The sequence below is a fragment of the Hypanus sabinus genome, chromosome 2 (genome assembly GCF_030144855.1).
Source record: "Hypanus sabinus isolate sHypSab1 chromosome 2, sHypSab1.hap1, whole genome shotgun sequence".
Lineage (NCBI taxonomy): Eukaryota > Metazoa > Chordata > Chondrichthyes > Myliobatiformes > Dasyatidae > Hypanus > Hypanus sabinus.
Window position 1 is genome coordinate 85,205,714 of NC_082707.1, and position 20,892 is coordinate 85,226,605.

The window sequence follows — 20,892 nt, forward strand, 5'->3', positions numbered from 1 at the left end:
GTATAGAGAGCGAGAGGGCGGAGACCGGTCTACCAGTCACCTGTCCCTATTCCCTTTCTCCTCTTTATATTGCTTATCCCTCGTCCTTCTCCTGATACAGGGTTTCAATCCAAAGCCTCATCAGTCCCCTTCCTCCTGCAGATGTTGCTCAACCCTCTGGATTCCAGCAGCATTCGGATTCAAGCATCTGCTGTCTCCTGTGTCTCCATTTTCCACTTTGGACCCTGAACTCTAGGGTTCCCCTGGGTCTTGGTTGAGTGTAGCTGTGATACTGAGCTTTGCTTGACTTGCGGCAAAACCTATTAAAGCTAGTGCCATACTTTATTGATCTAATGTTGTAGTCTGGTCTGAATGTGAGAGGGAGAACACTGAGCACAAAGCCCCCACTATCTGACACACCCTCCCCCCAGATATGTGCACCCTGGAGAATTTAATAGGCATGTTCCATTGGAACAGAGCTGCTGTGTTTTTTATACACCTTCATCCAAGGTTTATCCTGATATTCAGTAAGAGGCGATCCTAACAGCTATTTGTCTTGGCATTTTGAAGGTGCAGCTGATGTCAGTGACTCTCGCACAGAAACCAAGTGCGATGTTAACCAGACCCTGGTCAACGAGATCCTCGCACAGCGTCTTGAAGGAGTGGATACAGGAGCTTTGACAATGTAAGTAGCTGAAGCTGACCTCTGGGAACAGTGGGCAGTCAGCCATGGAAGGAATGGTGGAATGGTGGGTGGGGGGGGGGGGGGTAGAAAATGGGTGTTGGCTTAGGAAAGGCTGAGATCTGAATATATTCTACATTTACTTCCCCACTCCTGCTCTCCCCATATCCCAAGCTGGACAAAAATCTGCCCATTTCCTTGCCTACCTCTCAGCAGATGAACCAGTATTGCTAAGAGAATGTTGCAGCAAGTTGAGCCTTAATACTGGTACCGTCCTCCTGCCTGTCCTATGTACTCAGATACAGGTCAACATGCTAACAGTGTACAATAGTAGCTGTTGGTGGGACCACATCTAGCAGGCACTTTGGACTAAAGACCCCTCATCTGTGGAGATATTTCTTAAATTACTATGTAGATAGTCCAACTAGAGCAGGGGTCCTACTGGACCTGGTATCGGAAAAGAAACCTGTCCAGGTTGCTGACTTTTCAGTGGGAGAACTGGATAGAAATCACAGTTCCTTGTGTTTTAAAATAGCTATGAATAAGGATAACTATGGGAGGGTATTAAGTCGTGGCAGGACATGTTATGGCAGTGACTAGGGAGAGTTCATTGGCAAGTATACACCTGACATGGAGATGTTTTAAGAAGACCAACTGCATAGAGTACAGGACAAGTATGTTGATAAGACCATAAGGGCAGAATTAGCTCACTTGGCCCTTTGAGTCTGCTCCGCCATTTCTTCTCGACTGATCCATCTTCCTCTCAGCCTCACTCTCCTGCCTCTCCCCTTATCCCTTCATCCCTTGACCAATCAAGAACCTGTCAACCTCTCATAAGACCATAAGATATAGGGACAAGACCATAGGATATACATTCCAGTATGAAGGATAGCAAGGTAAGGATTACAAGAGTGGTGATGAATTTACTCAAGAAGAAAAAGCAAGTTTATGGAAGGTTTAGGAAGCTAAGATCAAGCAGAGTCCTTGAGGATTATAAAGAAGATTGAAAAGGACCCAAGAAGGGAATGTTGAGGTCCAGAAGGGGCCATGAAAAATCTTTGGCAAATGGAATTAAAGGGAATCCCAAGGCATTCTATCAAGAGCAAGAGGGCAACAAGAGGGAGAATAGGGGCAATGGCTAATAAACAAACTTGGGTTGTTTTTGTAGTAGTGGAGGCTGAGAGGAGACCTGATAGAAACTTATAAAATTATGAAAAGCATAGAAAGACTAAACATCCAATATCTTTTTCTTTGGGTCAAAATTTCTAATATGAGAGGGCATGCATTTAAGATGAGAAGGGGTATATTCAAAGGAAATGCATGGGGTAAGTGTTTTACATGGTGGGTGGTAGGTGCCAGGAATATGCTGTTAGGGGTGGTGGTGAAAACAAATACAATAGAGGTTTTTAAGAGGCTCTTAGAAAAGCACATGGATGTGCAGAGAATAGAGAAATGGCATTGTTTAGACAAAAGGGATTAGTTTATTTAAACATTTAGTTCAATTAGTTCGGTATAACTGTGAGCCGAAGCACCTGTTCCTGTGGTATCTTGCTATATATGTTCGATGAGCTTGATCCAATACTTTTCTAATTCCTCTATGTTAATGTAGTCCAGCATTCAGTGACTCCTCTTGCAAAGGAAGCACTAAATAAAAATACAATGGACTTGGTTGTAAGGTCCATTCAGGACTAAGGCAACACATTGTCATTCACCGGGGAAGATATCAGATGGTATGGGGGGGAGAGATGGGGTCCTAATCTCCATTGCCCTGCAGACCAACATCACTCAGAGTATCTTGTTTCTCCACTCTTCCTCTCTTTGTGTTCATCTTTCAAGGCGCTGTCTTCCCCTCTCCCACATCTTTCCGTCACTGGATAGTGATGTTGCTGAGGAGGATGAGGCAAACTGCATCACAGCTCACAAGCCTCTCTCGACTTTGTGGAACGTTTCTGAAGTGGTAGTGCACTTATCAAGGCCACCTTTCTGTTCCAATTGATCTCATCATCTTGATGTTGTGCTCCCACCCAGATCTACCATGTGAACCTACGTAGGGTGACCAGAAGTCCAGTGTGTCTGAGCCACTGTGTTCAGAGCTGCAGTGACGTTCCTCCAGAAGGTACTAAAGTAGCTGGTTTGAGGTGAACCTACAACTGGTAACGGGGGGCAGCAGGGTTTGGAAAGTAAATTAAGAATGAAGTTCCTTAATATCAGAGCTCAGCCTCCCCCAGCTCAACCTCCAATACTAACACTGTTTAGTACCACACCAGAATTTGGTAATGACAAGCCTAGCGATACTCCCTTTAGGTCACTGGTTAGTAGTGCATGTCTCTATGGAAGGGATGCTCCGTTCCTATTGGAAAATGGACACTTGAAAGATACTATACAATCAAGTTAGTTCTGCACTCTTCCTCAGAGCAGAAAGTTCTGCTTAAGATGTAACCATGTGCACCTTTGGACTCAGACTGTTTCTCTAATGGTTCAGGGTTCCAGCTGGATTTCAGGAGGCTCTCCGTGACTACATTCAGCGGGGTGTGCTCAAGGATGCTGAACATGTCAACGGCACGTCCACAGAGTTGTGGCAACTGAGGCTTTTGCTCGGCATACTCACCAAAGGTCTCAACAGGTAAGCACGTGTTCCACTTAGCAGCAGTTTCAGGGATAAATTCGTGGTGTACACCAACCAATCCTCAGCAGTTTCAGGGATAAATTCGTGGTGTACACCAACCAATCCTCAGCAGTTTCAGGGATAAATTCGTGGTGTACACCAACCAATCCTCAGCAGTTTCAGGGATAAATTCGTGGTGTACACCAACCAATCCTCAGCAGCTTCAGGGATAAATTCGTGGTGTACACCAACCAATCCTCAGCAGCTTCAGGGATAAATTCGTGGTGTACACCAACCAATCCTCAGCAGTTTCAGGGATAAATTCGTGGTGTACACCAACCAATCCTCAGCAGTTTCAGGGATAAATTCGTGGTGTACACCAACCAATCCTCAGCAGACCGTTGCATGCAGGGCTCTGAGAACAACTCTGCGCAATTCCATCGCACGGCACAAAAACAGAAGCTGTTGGAAATGTTCATCAGGCCAGGTAGCATCTGTGGAAAGAGGAACAGAGTCAATGTTTCCAGTGTGACAGCTTTTGTCAAAACTGGGAAAGAGAGAAAACAAATTAGTTTTAAATTGCAGTGAGTTGAGCAGAGAATAGAAAGGGAAAGGGAATATCTCCAATTGAGTCAAATTGGGGTTGATGTGGCTTCCAGAGGCAGATTATGCTTCTTTGCCTTGAGCTATGTGTAGCTGTGGGTCACGCCCAGCAGTTTAGGGTTTACCAGTGGACAGAGGTAAACTAAGAGAATATTGCATATCGATAACTAACAGTGGCTCTGGTGCAGAGAAGGAAAGAATCAGAAGCAGGTTTATTTATCACAGGCATACGTCATGAAATTTGTTGTTTTGTGGCAGCAGTAGTTGGGTTCATTGTCCATTCAGAAATCTGATGGCGGAGAAGAAGAAGCTGTTCCTAAAACATTAAGTGTGTGTCTTCGGTCTCCTGTACCTCCTCCGTATTGGTAGCAATGAGAAGAGGGTATGCCCTAGGTGATTGGGGAAAAGGTGAGTTGCCTAAAATTGGGGTGTTCAATATTAAGTCGGTAAAGCGTCCAGATTGAAAAGGAGGTATTGTTCCTCCAGCTTATGTTAGGCTTCAGTGCAGGAGGCCACTTTCAAAGGGGTCAGAGTGGGAGAAGGATGGAAATCAAAGGAGCCGAATTGAACATAGGTCTCAAGGATCTGCAGTTAGCACGGACACTCTTAGCAGTCACCATGTGTTTTCTCAGTCAGCATATAGAGCAAATAGGATAAAGTGGTGTGGTGAAGAAGATTGAATTTTTTAAAGCCTATAGTGGGAATCATGGAAGGCAGGGAGAAGAGAGCTTTTCCACAGTTTGCTGATCCTGAGAAAAAATGAGTTTGGAATGGGTTTCAAAGATGACAAAGCAGTTGGCAGCAAGATGCAGTAGGAATGGGATGAACTAGAGAGATCTCAAAACAATCCCTTCAGCCCAACCGGTCCTTGCCAACCAAGATTCCTATCTAAGCTAGTACTGTTTGCCTGTGTTTTGTCCATTCTCTCAAACTTTTCCTATCCATCTAACTGTCCAAGTACCTGTTCAGTGCTGCTAATATACCTGCTTCAACCATTTCCTCTGGCAGCTCATTCCATATACTGACCACTCCTTGAGTGAAATGGTTGTCTGTCAGTTTCCTATTAAATCTCTCCTCTAAGTAGATGCCCTCCACTTCTTGATTCCCTTGCCTTGGGGAAAAGACACTACACATTCACCCTGTCTATGCCCTTCATAATTTTATACACCTTGATAAGACCACCTAATTCTTCTAGGCTCCGATGGAAAAACTCCCAGCTTGTTCAGCTTCTCCCTATAACTCAGCCCCTCAAATCCCAACAACATTCTTGTAGACCTTCTCTGCACTCTTTCCCACTAAATGCATCTTTCCTAGAGGAGGGAGACCAAAACTGAGCACGATTCTCCAAATGCATTTTCACTGTAACCTAACATCCTAACTTCTTAACTCAGTTCCCTGACTGATGAAGGCCAGCAAGCTAAACGCCTTCTTCAGCACCTCAACTACTTGCAATATCACTTTCTGTTCTACAGCACTCTCTAGGGCCCTAACTCTCCCATGCTCATTTGTCTACTCAAAATGCAACTCCTCTCACTTATCAGAATTAAATTTCATTTATCATTCCTCAACACTTACCCAGTTTATCAGATCCCTCTGTAAATCCTAATAACTATCTTCACTGTCAATGACATCATCTACTTAGGTTCATTTGCAAACTTACTGACTTGTACATTCTTATCCAAGTCATTGACCAGTATGACAAATAGCAATGGGCCCAGCACTGAGCCCTGGGTATCAACAGTAGTCATGAGCCACTAGTCTTAAAAACAACATTCTAGCATTGCCCTTTTCTTCCAACCATCAAGCCAATTCTGTGTCCAGTGATCTACCTCTTCTTAGATCCCATGTGATCTAACTTTCCACAGCAGCCTACGATGCGGAAGCTTATCAAAAACTTTATTTGAGTCGATTTTTAAAAACCACATCTACTGCCCTGCCCTCATCAGCCTTCTTAGTTATTTTTGCGAAGAGCTCAGTCAAGTTCCTGAGACATAATTTCCGGCTCAGAAAGCCGTGGTGTTTCTAATCAACCTGTCCTTCCATGTGCTTGCTTATCTAATCCCTTATAGCTTAGAAGAAATAAAATTGGAACATTAAGAAGACTGATGGCAAAATTGATAGAGACACAGACTCGATGGGCCAGATGGCCTAATTCTGCTCCTATGTCTTATGGTCTATGATCTAAAAATAGAGATTATGGGAAAAGGAAAACAATTGAAGGTTAGAGGTGAGATGATGTGAGTGTAAGGCAGGGTGAGGAGAGCCTCTTTGGGGTTGGGGGGAGGATCCAGGCCTTGTCTGAACTGGGTCTTCACAGAAGGTTACACGTTGTTGAAGGGAAAGCAGGAGGCTAGTCAAAGGAAGTAACTTCACTTTTGGAGAGTAAATAATGACTAAACCCACAGAGTAAATGTTCAAGACTGGGAGTAGAACCTGTAGCCAAATCCTGAAGTAGAGGGAGGTATGGTTTCATTGGAAGAGGGCAGAAAAACAAGTTAATCCTGCAGAGATGATATAATGAGGACTGAACTGAAATATGGGAAAAGCTTAATTTAATTGCATTTCATCTCTGGTCTTGAGCATACTGTCCGTGGTCTGCTCTGAGAATATCACTGAGTTCTCTTCAGTGAATAAAGGGAAAGTTGGCTGCTTAGGCCATTAGTTTCCACTTTTGCAAGTTCACCTGGAGTATGGAGGGTACAGAGTTATTAGTGCTGGTGGAATTTGTTCTCGTTAAAGAAATAAAGGAATAAAAATTTATCCTTTGGGTAAGCTTGCAAAAGTGCAAACTGATGGCCCTAACAACTAATTTGGGAAACACTTCCCCTTTATTCTCTTGACTCAGTTATAGTGTAAGGGTTTGCCAAAAGCAAAACAGAAAGATGATGTGTCCGAGACCAGAGGTGAATAAAGTTCTTTTATTTCAGTCCTCAAAAACCTGACCAGACTAGTCTGCTTTTCTTTCTTTACCCATGTCCTTTTGCGATGCATTCCAACAGGAGTGACTGATACTAACAAAGGGAAGAACTCATTACTGTCGACACTGAGCCAAGTCATTGCACCTTGACTAGAGTCAGTTCATTCAGCACGCATCAAGCATCAGACCTTGAACCTCATTTGACAAAATGCTGAATGCGAGCAATGGCCATTTTAATGTCAAATTAGATTTTGTGCATAAAGTTAGAAGACGTCTCTATTAGTGTGATAGTTGCATTCTTTGACAATGCACTAGGGGCATACATAGTAGGTGATGTCTATACCTTCACAGGACTGTCCTTCAATTCTGCACTTCATTGTGTTCATTAATGCTTCATCTAAAAGTTGTAGATTGTGGCTAATACCATTCTGTTTCTCATTTGGAGTTTGCATGTGTTTCAGTGAGCTAATGCAGATAATGTCGCCACTTGAGGCATCACAGAGACTACTTGGTAACCAGCCATCGCCTGGAGGAAGCACACAGAGCCAGGTCTGTTACTATGACAACATATACAATTGCAGTGTAAATCTGAATACAGACAACGGCCATTCGAATGTTGAGTGGGTTTTTGAGAAAAAACAGGAAAGGGACCAGGTGTATAACACATTCAAAATGCTGGAGGAACTCAGCAGGCCAGCATCCATGGAAAAGAGTAAACAGTCGATGTTTTGGGCCTGATGGAGGGTCTCGGTCTGAAACATCGACTGTTTACTCTTTTCCATAGGCGCTGCCTGGCCTGCTGAGTTCCTCCAGCGTTTTGTGTGCATTACTTTGATCTCCAGCATCTGCAGATTTTTTTTTCGTTTGTGGTACAACAGCTTGAGGTTCAGGACAAGGTCATTTTAACCTGCAGAAGTTATTTAATATTTGTGACAAGTGGATCACTTTAAACTACCTATGGAAACTAAAGGGCATTCCCACTTTGCATCATCCCCATGCTGATGAGCAACGACGGCAGGTACAAAATGCATTCGCTATCTCAGTCGGAGATTATCTTAACTCCTGTATTTTGCTGATTATTACAGAATCTTCACCCAAAAATGGGAAATACAATAGGCATGGCAGGATATATAATGAAATGTGTCTGCCTGGATTGTTCAACAATAAGTCAGCATTGACTGAATGGACGGAATGGCTTCCTTCTGTGCCGTAAGGATTCTACCATTTAATGATTCCATAAGTGGAACATATAAAATCAGCTCACGGAGGGAATGCCAAGTAGAATCCCTGCCTTCTCCATATATGGATTGCCTACAAACAGTGTTTTCTTACCTGTGGGATAAATATTGGAAATCTTCCCTGTTTTGTGTCTATACCAGATCAGAAAAGGTCTCATCACAACACATGCTCAAACCCAAGTGAGTTGCATGTGAACAGAAGTTCCCATGTTCCACTGTTTGTCAGCCATAACCAGCAGCAAGAGACAACAAGCCAATCAAATTGACACAAACACCCAGCCAATGCTCCCTGCTGAGATAAGCGATGCAGAAAAGCAACTGAACTGTCCCCTGAGTCTCCGGTTTAATTGCAACCTGCATTTACTCCGTAACAGACGGCAATCAACAGCAGTAAACAAAGCTGGTGTTTCATAACTGCTGGGTACCAGTGAATCTCTCTGCTCCCCAGACAGCTCAAAATGTTTTCGTGTACAGTCCTCCCCCCATCCCCAATTCATTTCTTCCTATCCTAAAGGCTTCTCACCCATTCCCTAGTGGCAAAAGCGGCTTTATCCTTGATAGGGTATTTGTTACAAAATATATTCCATAGTGCTTTTATGGTTTCAGAACCAAAATGAGTTCATCCAGTGAAGCAATTTTGAACCATAGTCATTGTTGTAACATGGGGAAGTAAGTGGAGCCACCAAAGCACCCGTGGGATTTCGACAGTGAGAAACAATGTATTCCTCTTTCCATAAAATTGTTTCAGACTAGGCTGCAGAAACTCTTGCTCATGCCCATCGTAGAATATGCTCCGTCCTGATTATTCTGCTGTCTGTGTAGCTTGGTAAAGCTTCCTACTGAGGTCCCAGAACACCCGTACTGATATGAGAGAATCTTCTCCCGATACCAACAAAAGGTGGTGGTGGGTGGGGGGGAGGGTGGAGCTGAGTGACTGTTGCTCTGAGTATTTATTTATTGAGGTACAGCCTTCGAGTCACACTGCCTTGCAACCCTCCCTATTTAGTCTGAGCCTAATCACAGGACATTGACAATGACCAATTAATCTATAATTGCTGTGTCTTTGGACTGGGGGAGGAAACCAGAGCATTCGGGGGAAACCCAGGCGGTGAAGGGGAGAACGTACAGACTCCGTACAGGCAGTGGCGGGAATTGAACCCCAGGACGCCTGTACTGTAAAGTGTTGTGCTACTGTGCTGCCCCTCAACAGCACTTCAATGTAAATTGTTAATTTAGACTCATTTTAGGATGATGCTGAGTGATTGAATGTTTTTTTTTCATGTGAGATTTTAAAGATTGCAGAGTTTGCTTTAACACACAGATATAGTGAGAATTGGGAAGGCATTTTACTGCAGGAAGATTTGAATACAGCAATAGAGATATCTTGCTCCAATTTTAGAGTGAGTTTGCTTTTGGAACAGAGAGAATAGAATGATTCTCCCTAAATAAGAGCAGCTAAGTATCATCAGGTTGATCCTTGGAACAGCAGAAATGTCATATCAGGAGAAATTATTCTCCAGTGTGTTGATTGGTTTATTGTTGTCACATGACCTGAAATACAGTTTAAAAAAAACACTTTCTTTGTTGATACAAATAATTTCAAAACATAAGTAGATTGAGGTAGTACTGATTAACACAATAACAGTTATAATTGATGTAATTACTAGATCTGCTGAGAGCCAGTACTGTTCAGGACCAAAATAAAAGGTCATCTCTTTGGAATATGGTCATTCTTAAGAAGCCTGACAGTGGAGATGTGCAGTTTATGCTTTCCTTGGCTGGGATGTCTAGAACTTAGAGACATAGTCACACATTAGGAGTTGTCCATTCAGGACAGAGATGGGAAAAAAAATCTCTTCACTCAGGGGTTAATTTTCAATCCACAAGGACTATGGAGACTCGGTGACTGACTTTATTCAAGAGCACGATTGATAAAGTTTTGAGTATGAATGGAATCAAGGCATAATAAGCAAGTTGCATTGTGGGAAAAGATCAGCCATAATCTTATTGAATGCTGGAGCAGAAATGAGGGGCTGATGGCTCTACTGCTGCTTCTCTTTCTCGTCTTCTAAAATTGTGGGCCAGGTAGGTTCTGCAGAAATTGTTTTTCTTCCTTGTGATCCTTGTAGGGCAGGTGTTCATGTTTGTTTAACTCATTCTGAATGATGCCAGGCCACCAGGGGGATTGAGAGCCCTGAGACCTCTGTTGGGACATGCCAGGACCTGCATTCTGCAGCAACGTCACACGGTAGCATCTCAAACTATCCTATAAAGCCACAGTTTCTGTTGTTTTCATGGGCGCTGGGTCTGTCAACAGACGAACTTCTGGAAACATATATCATACATTTGGGCCTGATAAATCTGCCTGCGTTTGATAGAAAAATTCCACATGGACAGTCCACAACTTAAAAACCACAAGAAAGCAGGAGCAGTAGCAGGCCATTCAGCCCCTCAAGCTTGCTCCAGCACTCAATGAGATAATGACTGATCTAAACCAATTCTCAGCTCTCCTCCTATGCCAGTACCCTGAAACCTTCAGTTTCCCAATCTCTCAAAAATGTACCTTCTTTCTCTTTGCACTTCCAGTGATCCAATCTCCAGAACCCTCTGGTGTAGAGAATTCCAAAGATTCATCATCTTCTGTGAGGAAAATCCACTCGTTCACATCGGTTTTAAATGACTACTGAATAATTTTATAACTATGTCCTCTCACTCAATTTTTCCACCCTAGTGGAAAACATCTCAACATCTGTCTAGCAAGATCCCATGGAGTTGACTCTCACTACTCTGGGGTTCTGTTGCTTTCAATGTGATAGAAGGGGAGGGGCAGCATTGCTAGTCTGGGAAAATGTCACGGCAGTGCTGACAGGACAGACTGGATGGCTCACCTATTGAAGCTACATGAATGGAATGGAGGAATAAGTAAGGGATGACCATATTAGTATGATTAGTGGTCAGTGGGATTGCAGAGAGATGGCAGAGAGTTGCAAGAAGAATAAGGTTGTGATAGGTGATTTAAACTTTCTACATATTGACTGGCACTCCCATACTGTAAAAAGACATCATAGAAAAGAAATAGTCCTGATGAAGGGTCTCGGCCCGAAACGTCGACAGCGCTTCTCCCTATAGATGCTGCCTGGCCTGCTGCGTTCCACCAGCATTTTGTGTGTGTTGTTTGAATTTCCAGCATCTGCAGATTTCCTCGTGTTTGGAAAGAAATAGTCAATTGTGTTCAGGACTGTTCCCTTAATCACTGTATAGAGGTCACAACTAGAAAGAGTGCTATACTGGATCTCCTATCAAGGAACGAGAGTGGGTGACAGAAGTGTGTGTAGGGGAGCACTTTGGATCTAGTGATCATAATTCCACTAGTTTCTCGATAATTATGGAGAAGAATAGGATTGGACCTTGGGTTGAGATTCTAAAGTGGAGAATGACATCGGAAAGGATATGGCAGGTGAAGACTGGGGTAAGTTGTTTTCTCGCAAAGGGATGCTTGGTAAGTGGAAAATCTTCAAAAGTGAAAATTTGGGAGGACAGAGTTTGTGCATTCATGTTAGAATAAAAACAAGGCTAACAGGCAAAGGGAACCTTAGCTTTAGAGGGATATTGATGCTCTGATTAAGAAGAAGGTGTTTAGCAGGTCAAGGCAGCAAAGAACAAGTGAGGTACTTGAGTACAAGAAATGTAAGAGGACACTTAAGGGGGCAATCAGAAGGGCTAAAAGAAGGTAAGCGGTTGCTCTGGCTGACAAGGTAGAAGGGCTCCTATGGACATACTAAGAGCAAAAGTATAGCAAGGATCAAAATAGGTCAACTTGAAGATCAGTTTAGTCAGTTATGCGTGAGCCAGAAGAGATGGGGGAGATTTTAAATGGACTTTTTTGCATTTGCATATACTCGAGAGTTGGAGACAGTCTTATAGAGTCTCCCTCATCTGCCGCTCCCCCCACCAGTCCTCCCTTAACCATCCCCCTGCACTGTCTACACCTTTTGTCCTCTGCCGTCTCTTCTTACCCTTCCCCATCCCCCCCACACCCTTTCCCACCCCCCACATCTCTTCTCCTGCTTCCCCTCCCCCCCACCATCTGTCTCTCTGTCTCTCATCCCATAATCTAAAATCTAGCTCCTATAATTTGGGCCACATCCTTTTTTCACACCATGAAAGCTAGGAATGTGCTGCCTGCACTGTCTCTTCTCTTTGCCTTTAGAAACGAGACAAAAACCCATTCTTATCATCAAACATTCAGACACCTCTCTTAACCACCAAGTTCTCCTCCCATCCCCCAGCTTCCTTTCTTCTCTAAACTTATTTCATCCCCCTCCACCCATCATTAATAAAGAACCTTTGAATATTTCCTAAATTAATTGTGCACATGTTAACTCTGTAGCACAGTGAATAGTTTGGCAGTACTGGTGTTATAGATTCCTTTAAGAACTTTTTAGTTAGTTTAGGTCAAAATCTCTTTACCAAATCGAACAGATAAAACTTCCTTAAATAATTAGGGATGTGCTGTACATTCTCCACATGTCAGGCAGCACCTGTGAAGTGGAAGACGGTGAACGTTTCTGCTGTATGACCTTTTATTAGAAATTCCTTGCACTCCCCTCAGAACCTGAAGTCCAATTCTCATTTGGTTTGCCGCTGCTTTACTTCAGATTGTACAGCGATGTGATCTGCAGCATCAAGCAGCATTTCCTGCTGCGGCTGACTTCAAATCAGCCTTCCTTTGAAAGAAACGCTAATCTCGCATTTAATCTTGCTGAAGTTTGGTTGAAAACGAGTTCTGCACATTGTTCTCCTTTGATGCACAGCAACCACTGACGTGCTCAGTAAAAATAGCACAGGGGAAGTCTTGGCCTTTTTGAATGAGTCTCACACAGCTCCTTCTGCTTCTCTTACACTCTCCTTCAGACTATAAAGGGTTACTCTTAGCATTTCTACATCTTACTCTCAAACATTGCCAATTTTAGTAACTTCACATTTACTTCAGCTATCAGCATCATAAACTCTAGAATTCCCTCTTTAACTTCCCTGTATCTCAATCTCCTTTTCCTAAACCCATCTCTTTTGACCAACCAGTCAGTTTTCCATTTCCTAATGCAATTTGTCACCATTTTCATTTGTTGTTAACTCATCCACAAAGCATCCTACAATAGCTTTTCTATATTAACAGTGCTATAATTAATAGATATTATTGATATAATATTTCATCTTTCTACCTTTCAGAGCAGCAATGTTTTGACGTGACTCTTGACTACCAATGATACTACTTACAAACATAGAAACCTACAGTTTCATCCATGTTGACTGTGATGCTAATCCACATTAATTCCATTTGCTTTATGCCCATATCGCTCTTTCCTTGCCCTACCCGAGTACCTCTCTGAATGTCTTTTAACTGTAGTAATTGTATCTGCCTCTACCACTGCCTCTGACAGCTCATTCAAGACAATCACCATCCTCAGTGTGGGGGAAAACATCAGCTATCAAGTTTCCTTTACATTGCTCCTCTCTCACCTTTAAGCCTCTGTCCTCTAGTTCTGCACTTCCCTAACCTGTAAACAAGGTTAATATTCTTCCTTATCTACGACCTTTATAGATTAAAGGTCACTCAAGTCGTCAAATCAAGTTAATTGTCATTTAACTATATACATGTATATTGCCAAACGAGACAACATAACTCACATATAACACACAATAACTTGAGAAAGAAGTAAGACTTAAATCTACTAATGAACTATGTGTAGATAAACAAAGTAATGTGCATAAGTTAAATATTGTAGGGTACAGTACAAATTATACAGTGACACTTTGAATACAATGCAGCAGGAAGTCCAGAAGCCTAACGGCCTGAGGGAAGAAGAATGATGAGGATGGGAACCATCGTGTGTTTATGCATCGGAGTCTCCTGCCCGATGGCAGGAAGTCAAAGAGGATGCTGGATGGATGAGTGGGATCTATGATAATAGCCCTGCATATTCAGTGCTCATGATAAATTACTCTGATTGGAGGTAGGGAGACCCCTATGATCCTTGCAGACCTTCTCACAGTCCTTTGTAGGGACTTCCGGTCCCATGCACTGCTGTTCCCATCCCAGATACAGCTTGTCAGGCCGCTGTCATGGTGCTCCTATAAAATTCCGTTAGGATTAGTGGGTGGGCCTTGCTTGTCTCAGTCTCCTCAGGACATGGAGGCCCTGTTGTGCCACCTAATTCAGGGAGGTGATATTGAGGGAACCAGGTGAGATAATCTGTGATGTGAACTCCCTGGAACTTGGTGCACATAACTGTCTCTACAGTGTATGGCAGAGAGGGATGGGAGTGGGAACCCTGGCTCTGCCCTTCCTCCACCCACCAGTGAGTGCCTGACTAGTTTCAACCTCCTTCAACAAACCTGATAAAGTCTGGACAATAAATCAAAAGATGACTAGGATGACTGCAACTTGTTGGGTGAAGTAATCGAATTCAACACAGAAATTGTACACACCACTAACCATCAGTGCAAAGTGTCGTTTCTGGATTTTTCCCTGACAAAAAAATTTACAAAATGGCAAATAAATTCTCCATCACTTCATGTTACATCAACATTCTTAGTGGGGTTTTGGTTTTAATGTAGTCAAAACAAGTGGTAGAGTACCATGCAACAACCTCCTCTGTATAGCATCAATGGTACAGGCTAACTTCTGAGACCGTCCGATTAATGATGTTGGCTGAGAGGTCATCAGGGAAAACTCCTGTGTGAGGGATATAGTGAAATGGGATGTCTCAAACCAACCTGACTGCCAGGAGAATCCTTGCACAGTCCCATAAAGGCTTCCTTTCATTGAGGTTAACATTTACTGGGTTTGTCTCTGGGAGACAATGCCCTGCCAGTGGCAGTCAGCTTCATGGGTCAACAGTATATTTTGTTTTTACCTCCAAGACCAATGATAAAACTTCCACTGTGAAGATTTAGGCAAATAGACCCTTCTTATTGTCATTTTGAGGGACATCCATTTCTTGGAGGAGCAATGTTCCATCCTTCACTTGGACAGATGCCCACGTCACTATTTGAGAATTGTCTCACTTTGCAGTGAGGTAATTTCTGTTTGTTTGTTTGACTGTTTATTCATTTTGTTTTTTGAGATACAGCACAGAATAGGCCCTTCCCTTTGAGCCACGCCGCCCTGCGATTTCCCCCAAACTAATCATAGCCTAATTGTGGGACAATTTACAATGTCCAATTAACCTACCAATCGGTTCATCTTTGGACTGTGGGAGGAAACTGGAGCACCCAGAGGAAACCCACATGGTCATGGGAATATTGTGCAAACTCCTTACATTGGTGGGATTTCCCACATCTCAGAAGATTAGCTAATTGCACATAAATTAGCTTTGCAGTCAGAAATCTTCTGATCCACTAGAGGTCATTTCAGTATTTTCTGGAAATTTACATTTTCTGTGTGTTTGCTTATGGTTATCCATTCTTTGGGGGTGCTTTGGACAGAGAGATTTTCAGGTTAGATGGTTACTCTGTGGGACTCATCTTTGGCTCATTTCGCAAATTGAGTGAAAAATTTAACAGATGTAATGCCATTTTGGATCGATGGGAGATGAAAGCTAATAATTAATTATCGATATGATTATTTGTAGATTGCTGCAGAAGACAATATCAAAAAACTGCTTTCAGCGGCTGCGGAACTGAATAGAATGCTCTTATCCATGGAAAACCAGGTAACCTGATACTGAATAACATCAGGTTTATTGTGGGACGTTGATCCTCACAGTAATTCTGCGCAAGGCTACTCTTCAGAAGTGATTACCACTTCTTTTGGTCTAAAACAATCTTCTTTTTCTGATATGTAAGTAAGCGCTTTTGTTTAACGAATATAAAGGACTCGCTTTCTGTAGTCCATCTGTCTGCCTCACCTTGGACGAGCTGATGAGTGAGCTCCTTTACAAAGCTTAGTATCGCATCATATGAACCTTGGTTTCTCAGTAGTGAAAGTAGTTCCTACATTTCCATGGTAAGTACAATTGGTTGAAAACAGCACAGAGAAGGCCCTTCAAGCCCCGCCACCTAGCAGCCCCAAGTTTTCATCCCAGCTTAACCACACGCCAATTTACAATGACTCATCTTTGGACTGCGGGAGAAAACCTGATCACTCAGAGGAAACCCGTGTGGTCACAGAGAGAACATACAAACTCTTTACAGACAGCAGTGGGAATTGAACCCAGGCTGCTGGCTCTGTAAAGTGTTTTGCTAACCACTACACTACTGTGTCGCCCTTTGTTTCTGGAATGATCCAATGCTCCATACCTTTGCAACACTATAGACTGCCAACACTGAAATTTGAACAAACAATCTGCCCAATGCTCTAATGCTATCTGTCCTGTAGAGTATCTGTAGAATTGACTGTTCTTATCTTAATAGCTTTTGATAACTCCTTTTAATGTCAACACAATGCCTTATCGAGTAACTAAACAGGGAACATTTTCAAAAGAAGACAATGCAAGTTGGCTCAGGGTGTACAAGTTCAACAGTAATGTCCCAGCTGCTGAGGCCATAAAAAGACTAGAGAAGCAGACAAAGCAGGGAATACCCCTGGTTTATGAGATTTGGTGTTCACTAATTGTCCCTGCCGTTTTCTATTTTTATTTGAATCTCAGTAACATGAGCACTTCCTGATATTCCTCAGTTATCAGAGTTGATGTAGTTCACGCGCCCACCAAAATTCAGAAACCTGGCAGGCGAAAGAATGGACAGGAAGCACGCTGATCAACTCACTTATGTCCCATTCTGTTGCTAATCCCCCTTGCACAGGTGAAGGATTATGAACCGGAGACTCCAGATACAGATGTTGAAGACCAGCAGTCACAAATACCGCCAGTGACTTTTGAGGTAGGTAATTTAATTTTTCAGTAAGATTCACAAAGTCAGTGTTTCTTATTCAGATGCAGGGAGCTTGCATGGTCTCTCTTATGTCCAGAGGTCTTCCTTCACATCCTTACCATCTGAACCTCCCTTGATCCTCTGCTTAAACTCTATCCACTGCTTTTTCACCTTTTCTCTTTGGGTAACTTGTAATCAGTTGCAGCTCAACTGAGGAGTGGAGCAAGGGGCACCCAGAGACTTTATACTTACTGCTGGGCATGACCTTCTTTTATTTTTCAGGTGAAATCGGAAAGTTTTGGAATATTGATGAAACTTCATTTGCAAGTGGACGTAGAACATGGGAAGCTAATCGTCAAGAAGTCGAAGGATGAGGATAAGTTTTACAGTCATAACAAAAGTAAGAACTCTGATCAATTTGTAACATAGCCTGCAGTGTGCTACATTGCTTATTTCTCTCTCTTCTGGAATTGGAATTGGTTTATTATTGTCATATCTACTGAGATACAGTGAGACACTTGTCCTGCACACTGTTCAAACCGATCAATTCATTACACAGTGCATTGAGGTAGTGCAAGGTAAAACAACAGCATAATGCAGAATAAAGAATCGCAGCTACAGAGGAAGTGCAGCGAAGGTGGACAATAATGTTCAAGATCATGACAAGGTAGATCGTGAGGCCAAGAGGCAATCTTGTCATCCTAGAGAAGCATTCAACAGTAGGGTCAATCTACCTTTCAGCGAAGTGGTACGTGCTTTCAGGCTTTTGTATCTTCTGTTTGATGGCAGAAGGAAGGAGGAGGAATGTCTGGGGTGGGTGTGGTCTTTGATTATGCTAGCTGCTTTACTGAGGGCGTGAGGAGTGCAGATGGAGTCCATGGAGGGAAGTTTGGTTTCTCTGCTGTAATGAGATGTGTAGTTTTATCACTGTGTGTTTGCTGATTTCAGTTCCTCTTTGTGGGATTTTGACTTTTCCACCAGGACGCTTTGGTTACTGCCAAATATCCTTGGATGCTGATGCCCCTTGATTAGAAAGAATGGTTTATCTGCATGCCCTTGTGATATTCATAATCACCAGTGAGGCACATGGTCACTTTATAACCTTGGAAACATGGAGCCCAGCTATAGAAAGGGGCAGCCCCGTGGACAGGATTATGTAAATGACATTTGTAGACCTTGTGTGATGGATAAGTGCTTCCCAGGATACTTCAAAATAGTCCCCATTTCTTGATTGAATAATGTCAGGTACAGCTCAGTTTAACTTTCCACCCCAGAAATGGTATGTCCAGTCTGTTTCTGTCTGTCTGAGTCATCTGACCAAGTCTCACTCATAAGTCTAGAAATGCTTTGCAATGCTCATGTGTGATACACAATGCAACCTAAATCTAAAATAAAATGCATGAAGATTTCTTGTGATCATGGTTCACATCTACATGGATGGCATGAGTCACTCATGCAGAAGTGAGCCCCACTGCTGTTGAGAAGGGTGGATCAGCTCTACTTCGAGTGAATCTGACTGAGTGGGGGGGGGGGGGGGGTGTCCCAGTACATGGAGTCTGATGTTTAAGTAAAATAGAAAATGCTCCACCCAAACTTCACAACTTGACATGATTTCCACACATTTGTGAGGGTACCCCTCCAAGTTCCTCTGAACTGGAGCGTCACCCTCAGTAGCTGCTGCAATCTTCCCCTCTGCACCCACCTCAGCCCCAGCAATCACTTGACCTCTCCATAACCCTCACTGATTGCAAACTTCACCTACTCCCTAATCTGGCTGTGCTCCTATCCCAGATCACTAGACCAACTTTTGTCAAGGCTTGATCACCAACCCTACCAAGCCATTGATTTGATCCACCACTATCCACAAGCCCCAGCAACCAATGAGTGACACCTCCCCATGACTCAGTCCCCTCTAAACTATATCGCCCTGCTCCTACCCAAAGCCATTATCCTCCCTCTCCGGTTACTTGCATCCGCGTCCATGACTTTCCTGTTTATCTTTGCAGGCTCTTGCTTGAAATGTAGTGCCTGATCTACAGAGTTTGCTGCAAAATGCCCATCTGTTGGCGCATTATACACTACCAATAACACAATTCTCCCAGTGCCATATAATTTCTAAACCACAATTTTCTCATTCATAGGCAAAAATGCTGATGTAGTGCAGCAGCTGGTCAGACAGATCACTTCAGTACATGTTGGGATTGTCTAATCTTATCTACATGTTCAACCCAGCTATCCCGGCACATCTATGGAGTTATTGGTTTCTTCTGGCTGTGCTGGGTCCCCTAAGCTGTTTTGGGGTTACTATGTTGTTGATAACCATTTTAGTATCTAGGATATTGCTATATTGCTGTTGTTCTGACTCTTACCCCCCACAACCCTTTGTCATTTCATTACTGATTTTGTCCTCAGTCTTGTTTCAACAATATTCTAATGATGTATCTAGTGACACAAAGTTCTGTTGAGCAGGTGTGTTCTGGCCAGCTTCCTGCCAGCTTTTGATAACTCTCAAAGGTATTGAACTAAGTGATTGACTATCTGGTCTCTTATGGGAACGACTTGTTTCAGTTTTGCAGTTAATCAAATCACAGAAGTTCCACAACAAGCTGGTAATCGTCATTGATTCCGAGATGAAGAAGACACAACGGAAGGAGTATGTCTTCACAGACTCCAAGGTTTGTCATGGGCACTGCACCGCAGTCTGTCTGTTCCTCACCCAGACCATCCCAGTTCCACCTTTATCTCAACTTTCATGAACAATAGAAGCTGCTGCATCAATACACCAGCTCTGTTATCCTAAGAGATTCACAGCCCTCTCATGCTGTGCAATGCACTCTCAACTCAGTACTCTGCGCAACACATTTTCAACTCATGTTTGCCTGGGTAAGATTGTTCCAATTCAACTGACTCAGGACCTGAATACACCATGCGATTGTGAAGAGCCCCACTGATAAAACTTGAGCTCTAACCATCTCTTCACCCTGTGTCTCAAGATCAGTGTATACAATGTGTCATGATTTTAATAATCTAGATCTATCACCCCAGAGTTGCTTCCTTAAATACTCTGTCTCCCCTCCTCTCCATCCTCACCTTATAACACCGTAAATTAGTCGCTCTTTGTTATCTTAACATACTTGTCTGTGTGGTAAACCTATTCTCTTATCAAAGGGCACAACTGGATGAATCTTGATACTGCATTAGTTATATATAGTTTAGGCTCACTCTTTTACAGTCTATGGCTTCTTGCCTTATATTAGTGTGGAGATGTGTTAACAATCAGGAAATTGATATAGTGCAGAACATGGACCCATAGCCCTCCACATTTTATCAGTGAGCTTTAGATACTTACTGTACTCCTTCTGAAGAAGAATTGTGTGCATCAAACTCCGATGAGCAAGAATGCCACCAACGGGAAAAGCACAAGCTGGACAGCAAGTTGAATGGGCAAAGGTGTGCAGACGAACTGGAGTGGGAGGTGAGGTGCATGTGGGCAATGAAGAATTGTTTGTGCAAGCTAGCACCTGATCCTGTTATTGCTCTGGGGAAAGAACAGATAGAGAAACAAATAATCTTTCTTTGGCACCTTCAATGGTTCCTGCGTGATGGTTGATTTGGCCTCTATGGACTCAGAAAGTCTGAGCAGAGCGTTTAGTGTTTCACCTATCATTTTGTGCTTACCTTCGTCTTTCTGTTACCAGAAGCGGGAAGGATTCTGCCAACTTCTGCAACTGATGAAAAATAAACATTCAGACTTTCCAGAACCAGACATGATCAACATCTTCATCGGAACATGGAACATGGGTAAGACCCACTTGAGAAAAACTGTTTCCTAATACAGGACAGCCCTTGGGATTCAGTTCAGCAATTTGTTGAACAATCTTGTAACTCATTTAATTAGAGTGACAATTTCTGTTATCTTGAGTCCTGCATAACGCAACTCCCAGCTCACTGTTGTCCTGTATAGCATACGTTAACTTCTTTTGAATTTAGGAAA

The 20,892-nt window shown here is 42.9% G+C and overlaps 1 protein-coding gene across 6 annotated transcripts in view; it reads left to right on the forward strand.

Moving 5' to 3' along the window:
* The window catches only part of inpp5d (inositol polyphosphate-5-phosphatase D), a 134,394-nt gene that overhangs the window by 45,140 nt on the left and 68,362 nt on the right, over nucleotides 1-20,892 (forward strand). For 5 of the 6 annotated variants that reach the window (XM_059949321.1, XM_059949315.1, XM_059949304.1 and 2 more), the window contains exons 4-11: nucleotides 550-664; nucleotides 3,144-3,284; nucleotides 7,248-7,335; nucleotides 15,659-15,739; nucleotides 16,830-16,907; nucleotides 17,181-17,298; nucleotides 19,467-19,573; nucleotides 20,597-20,699. In XM_059949321.1, coding sequence (XP_059805304.1) covers nucleotides 550-664; nucleotides 3,144-3,284; nucleotides 7,248-7,335; nucleotides 15,659-15,739; nucleotides 16,830-16,907; nucleotides 17,181-17,298; nucleotides 19,467-19,573; nucleotides 20,597-20,699 — 831 coding nt within the window. Of the gene's footprint in view, nucleotides 1-549; nucleotides 665-2,283; nucleotides 2,778-3,143; nucleotides 3,285-7,247; nucleotides 7,336-15,658; nucleotides 15,740-16,829; nucleotides 16,908-17,180; nucleotides 17,299-19,466; nucleotides 19,574-20,596; nucleotides 20,700-20,892 lie in introns of those variants that run through there. The other variant, XM_059949330.1, reaches the window with a different exon arrangement.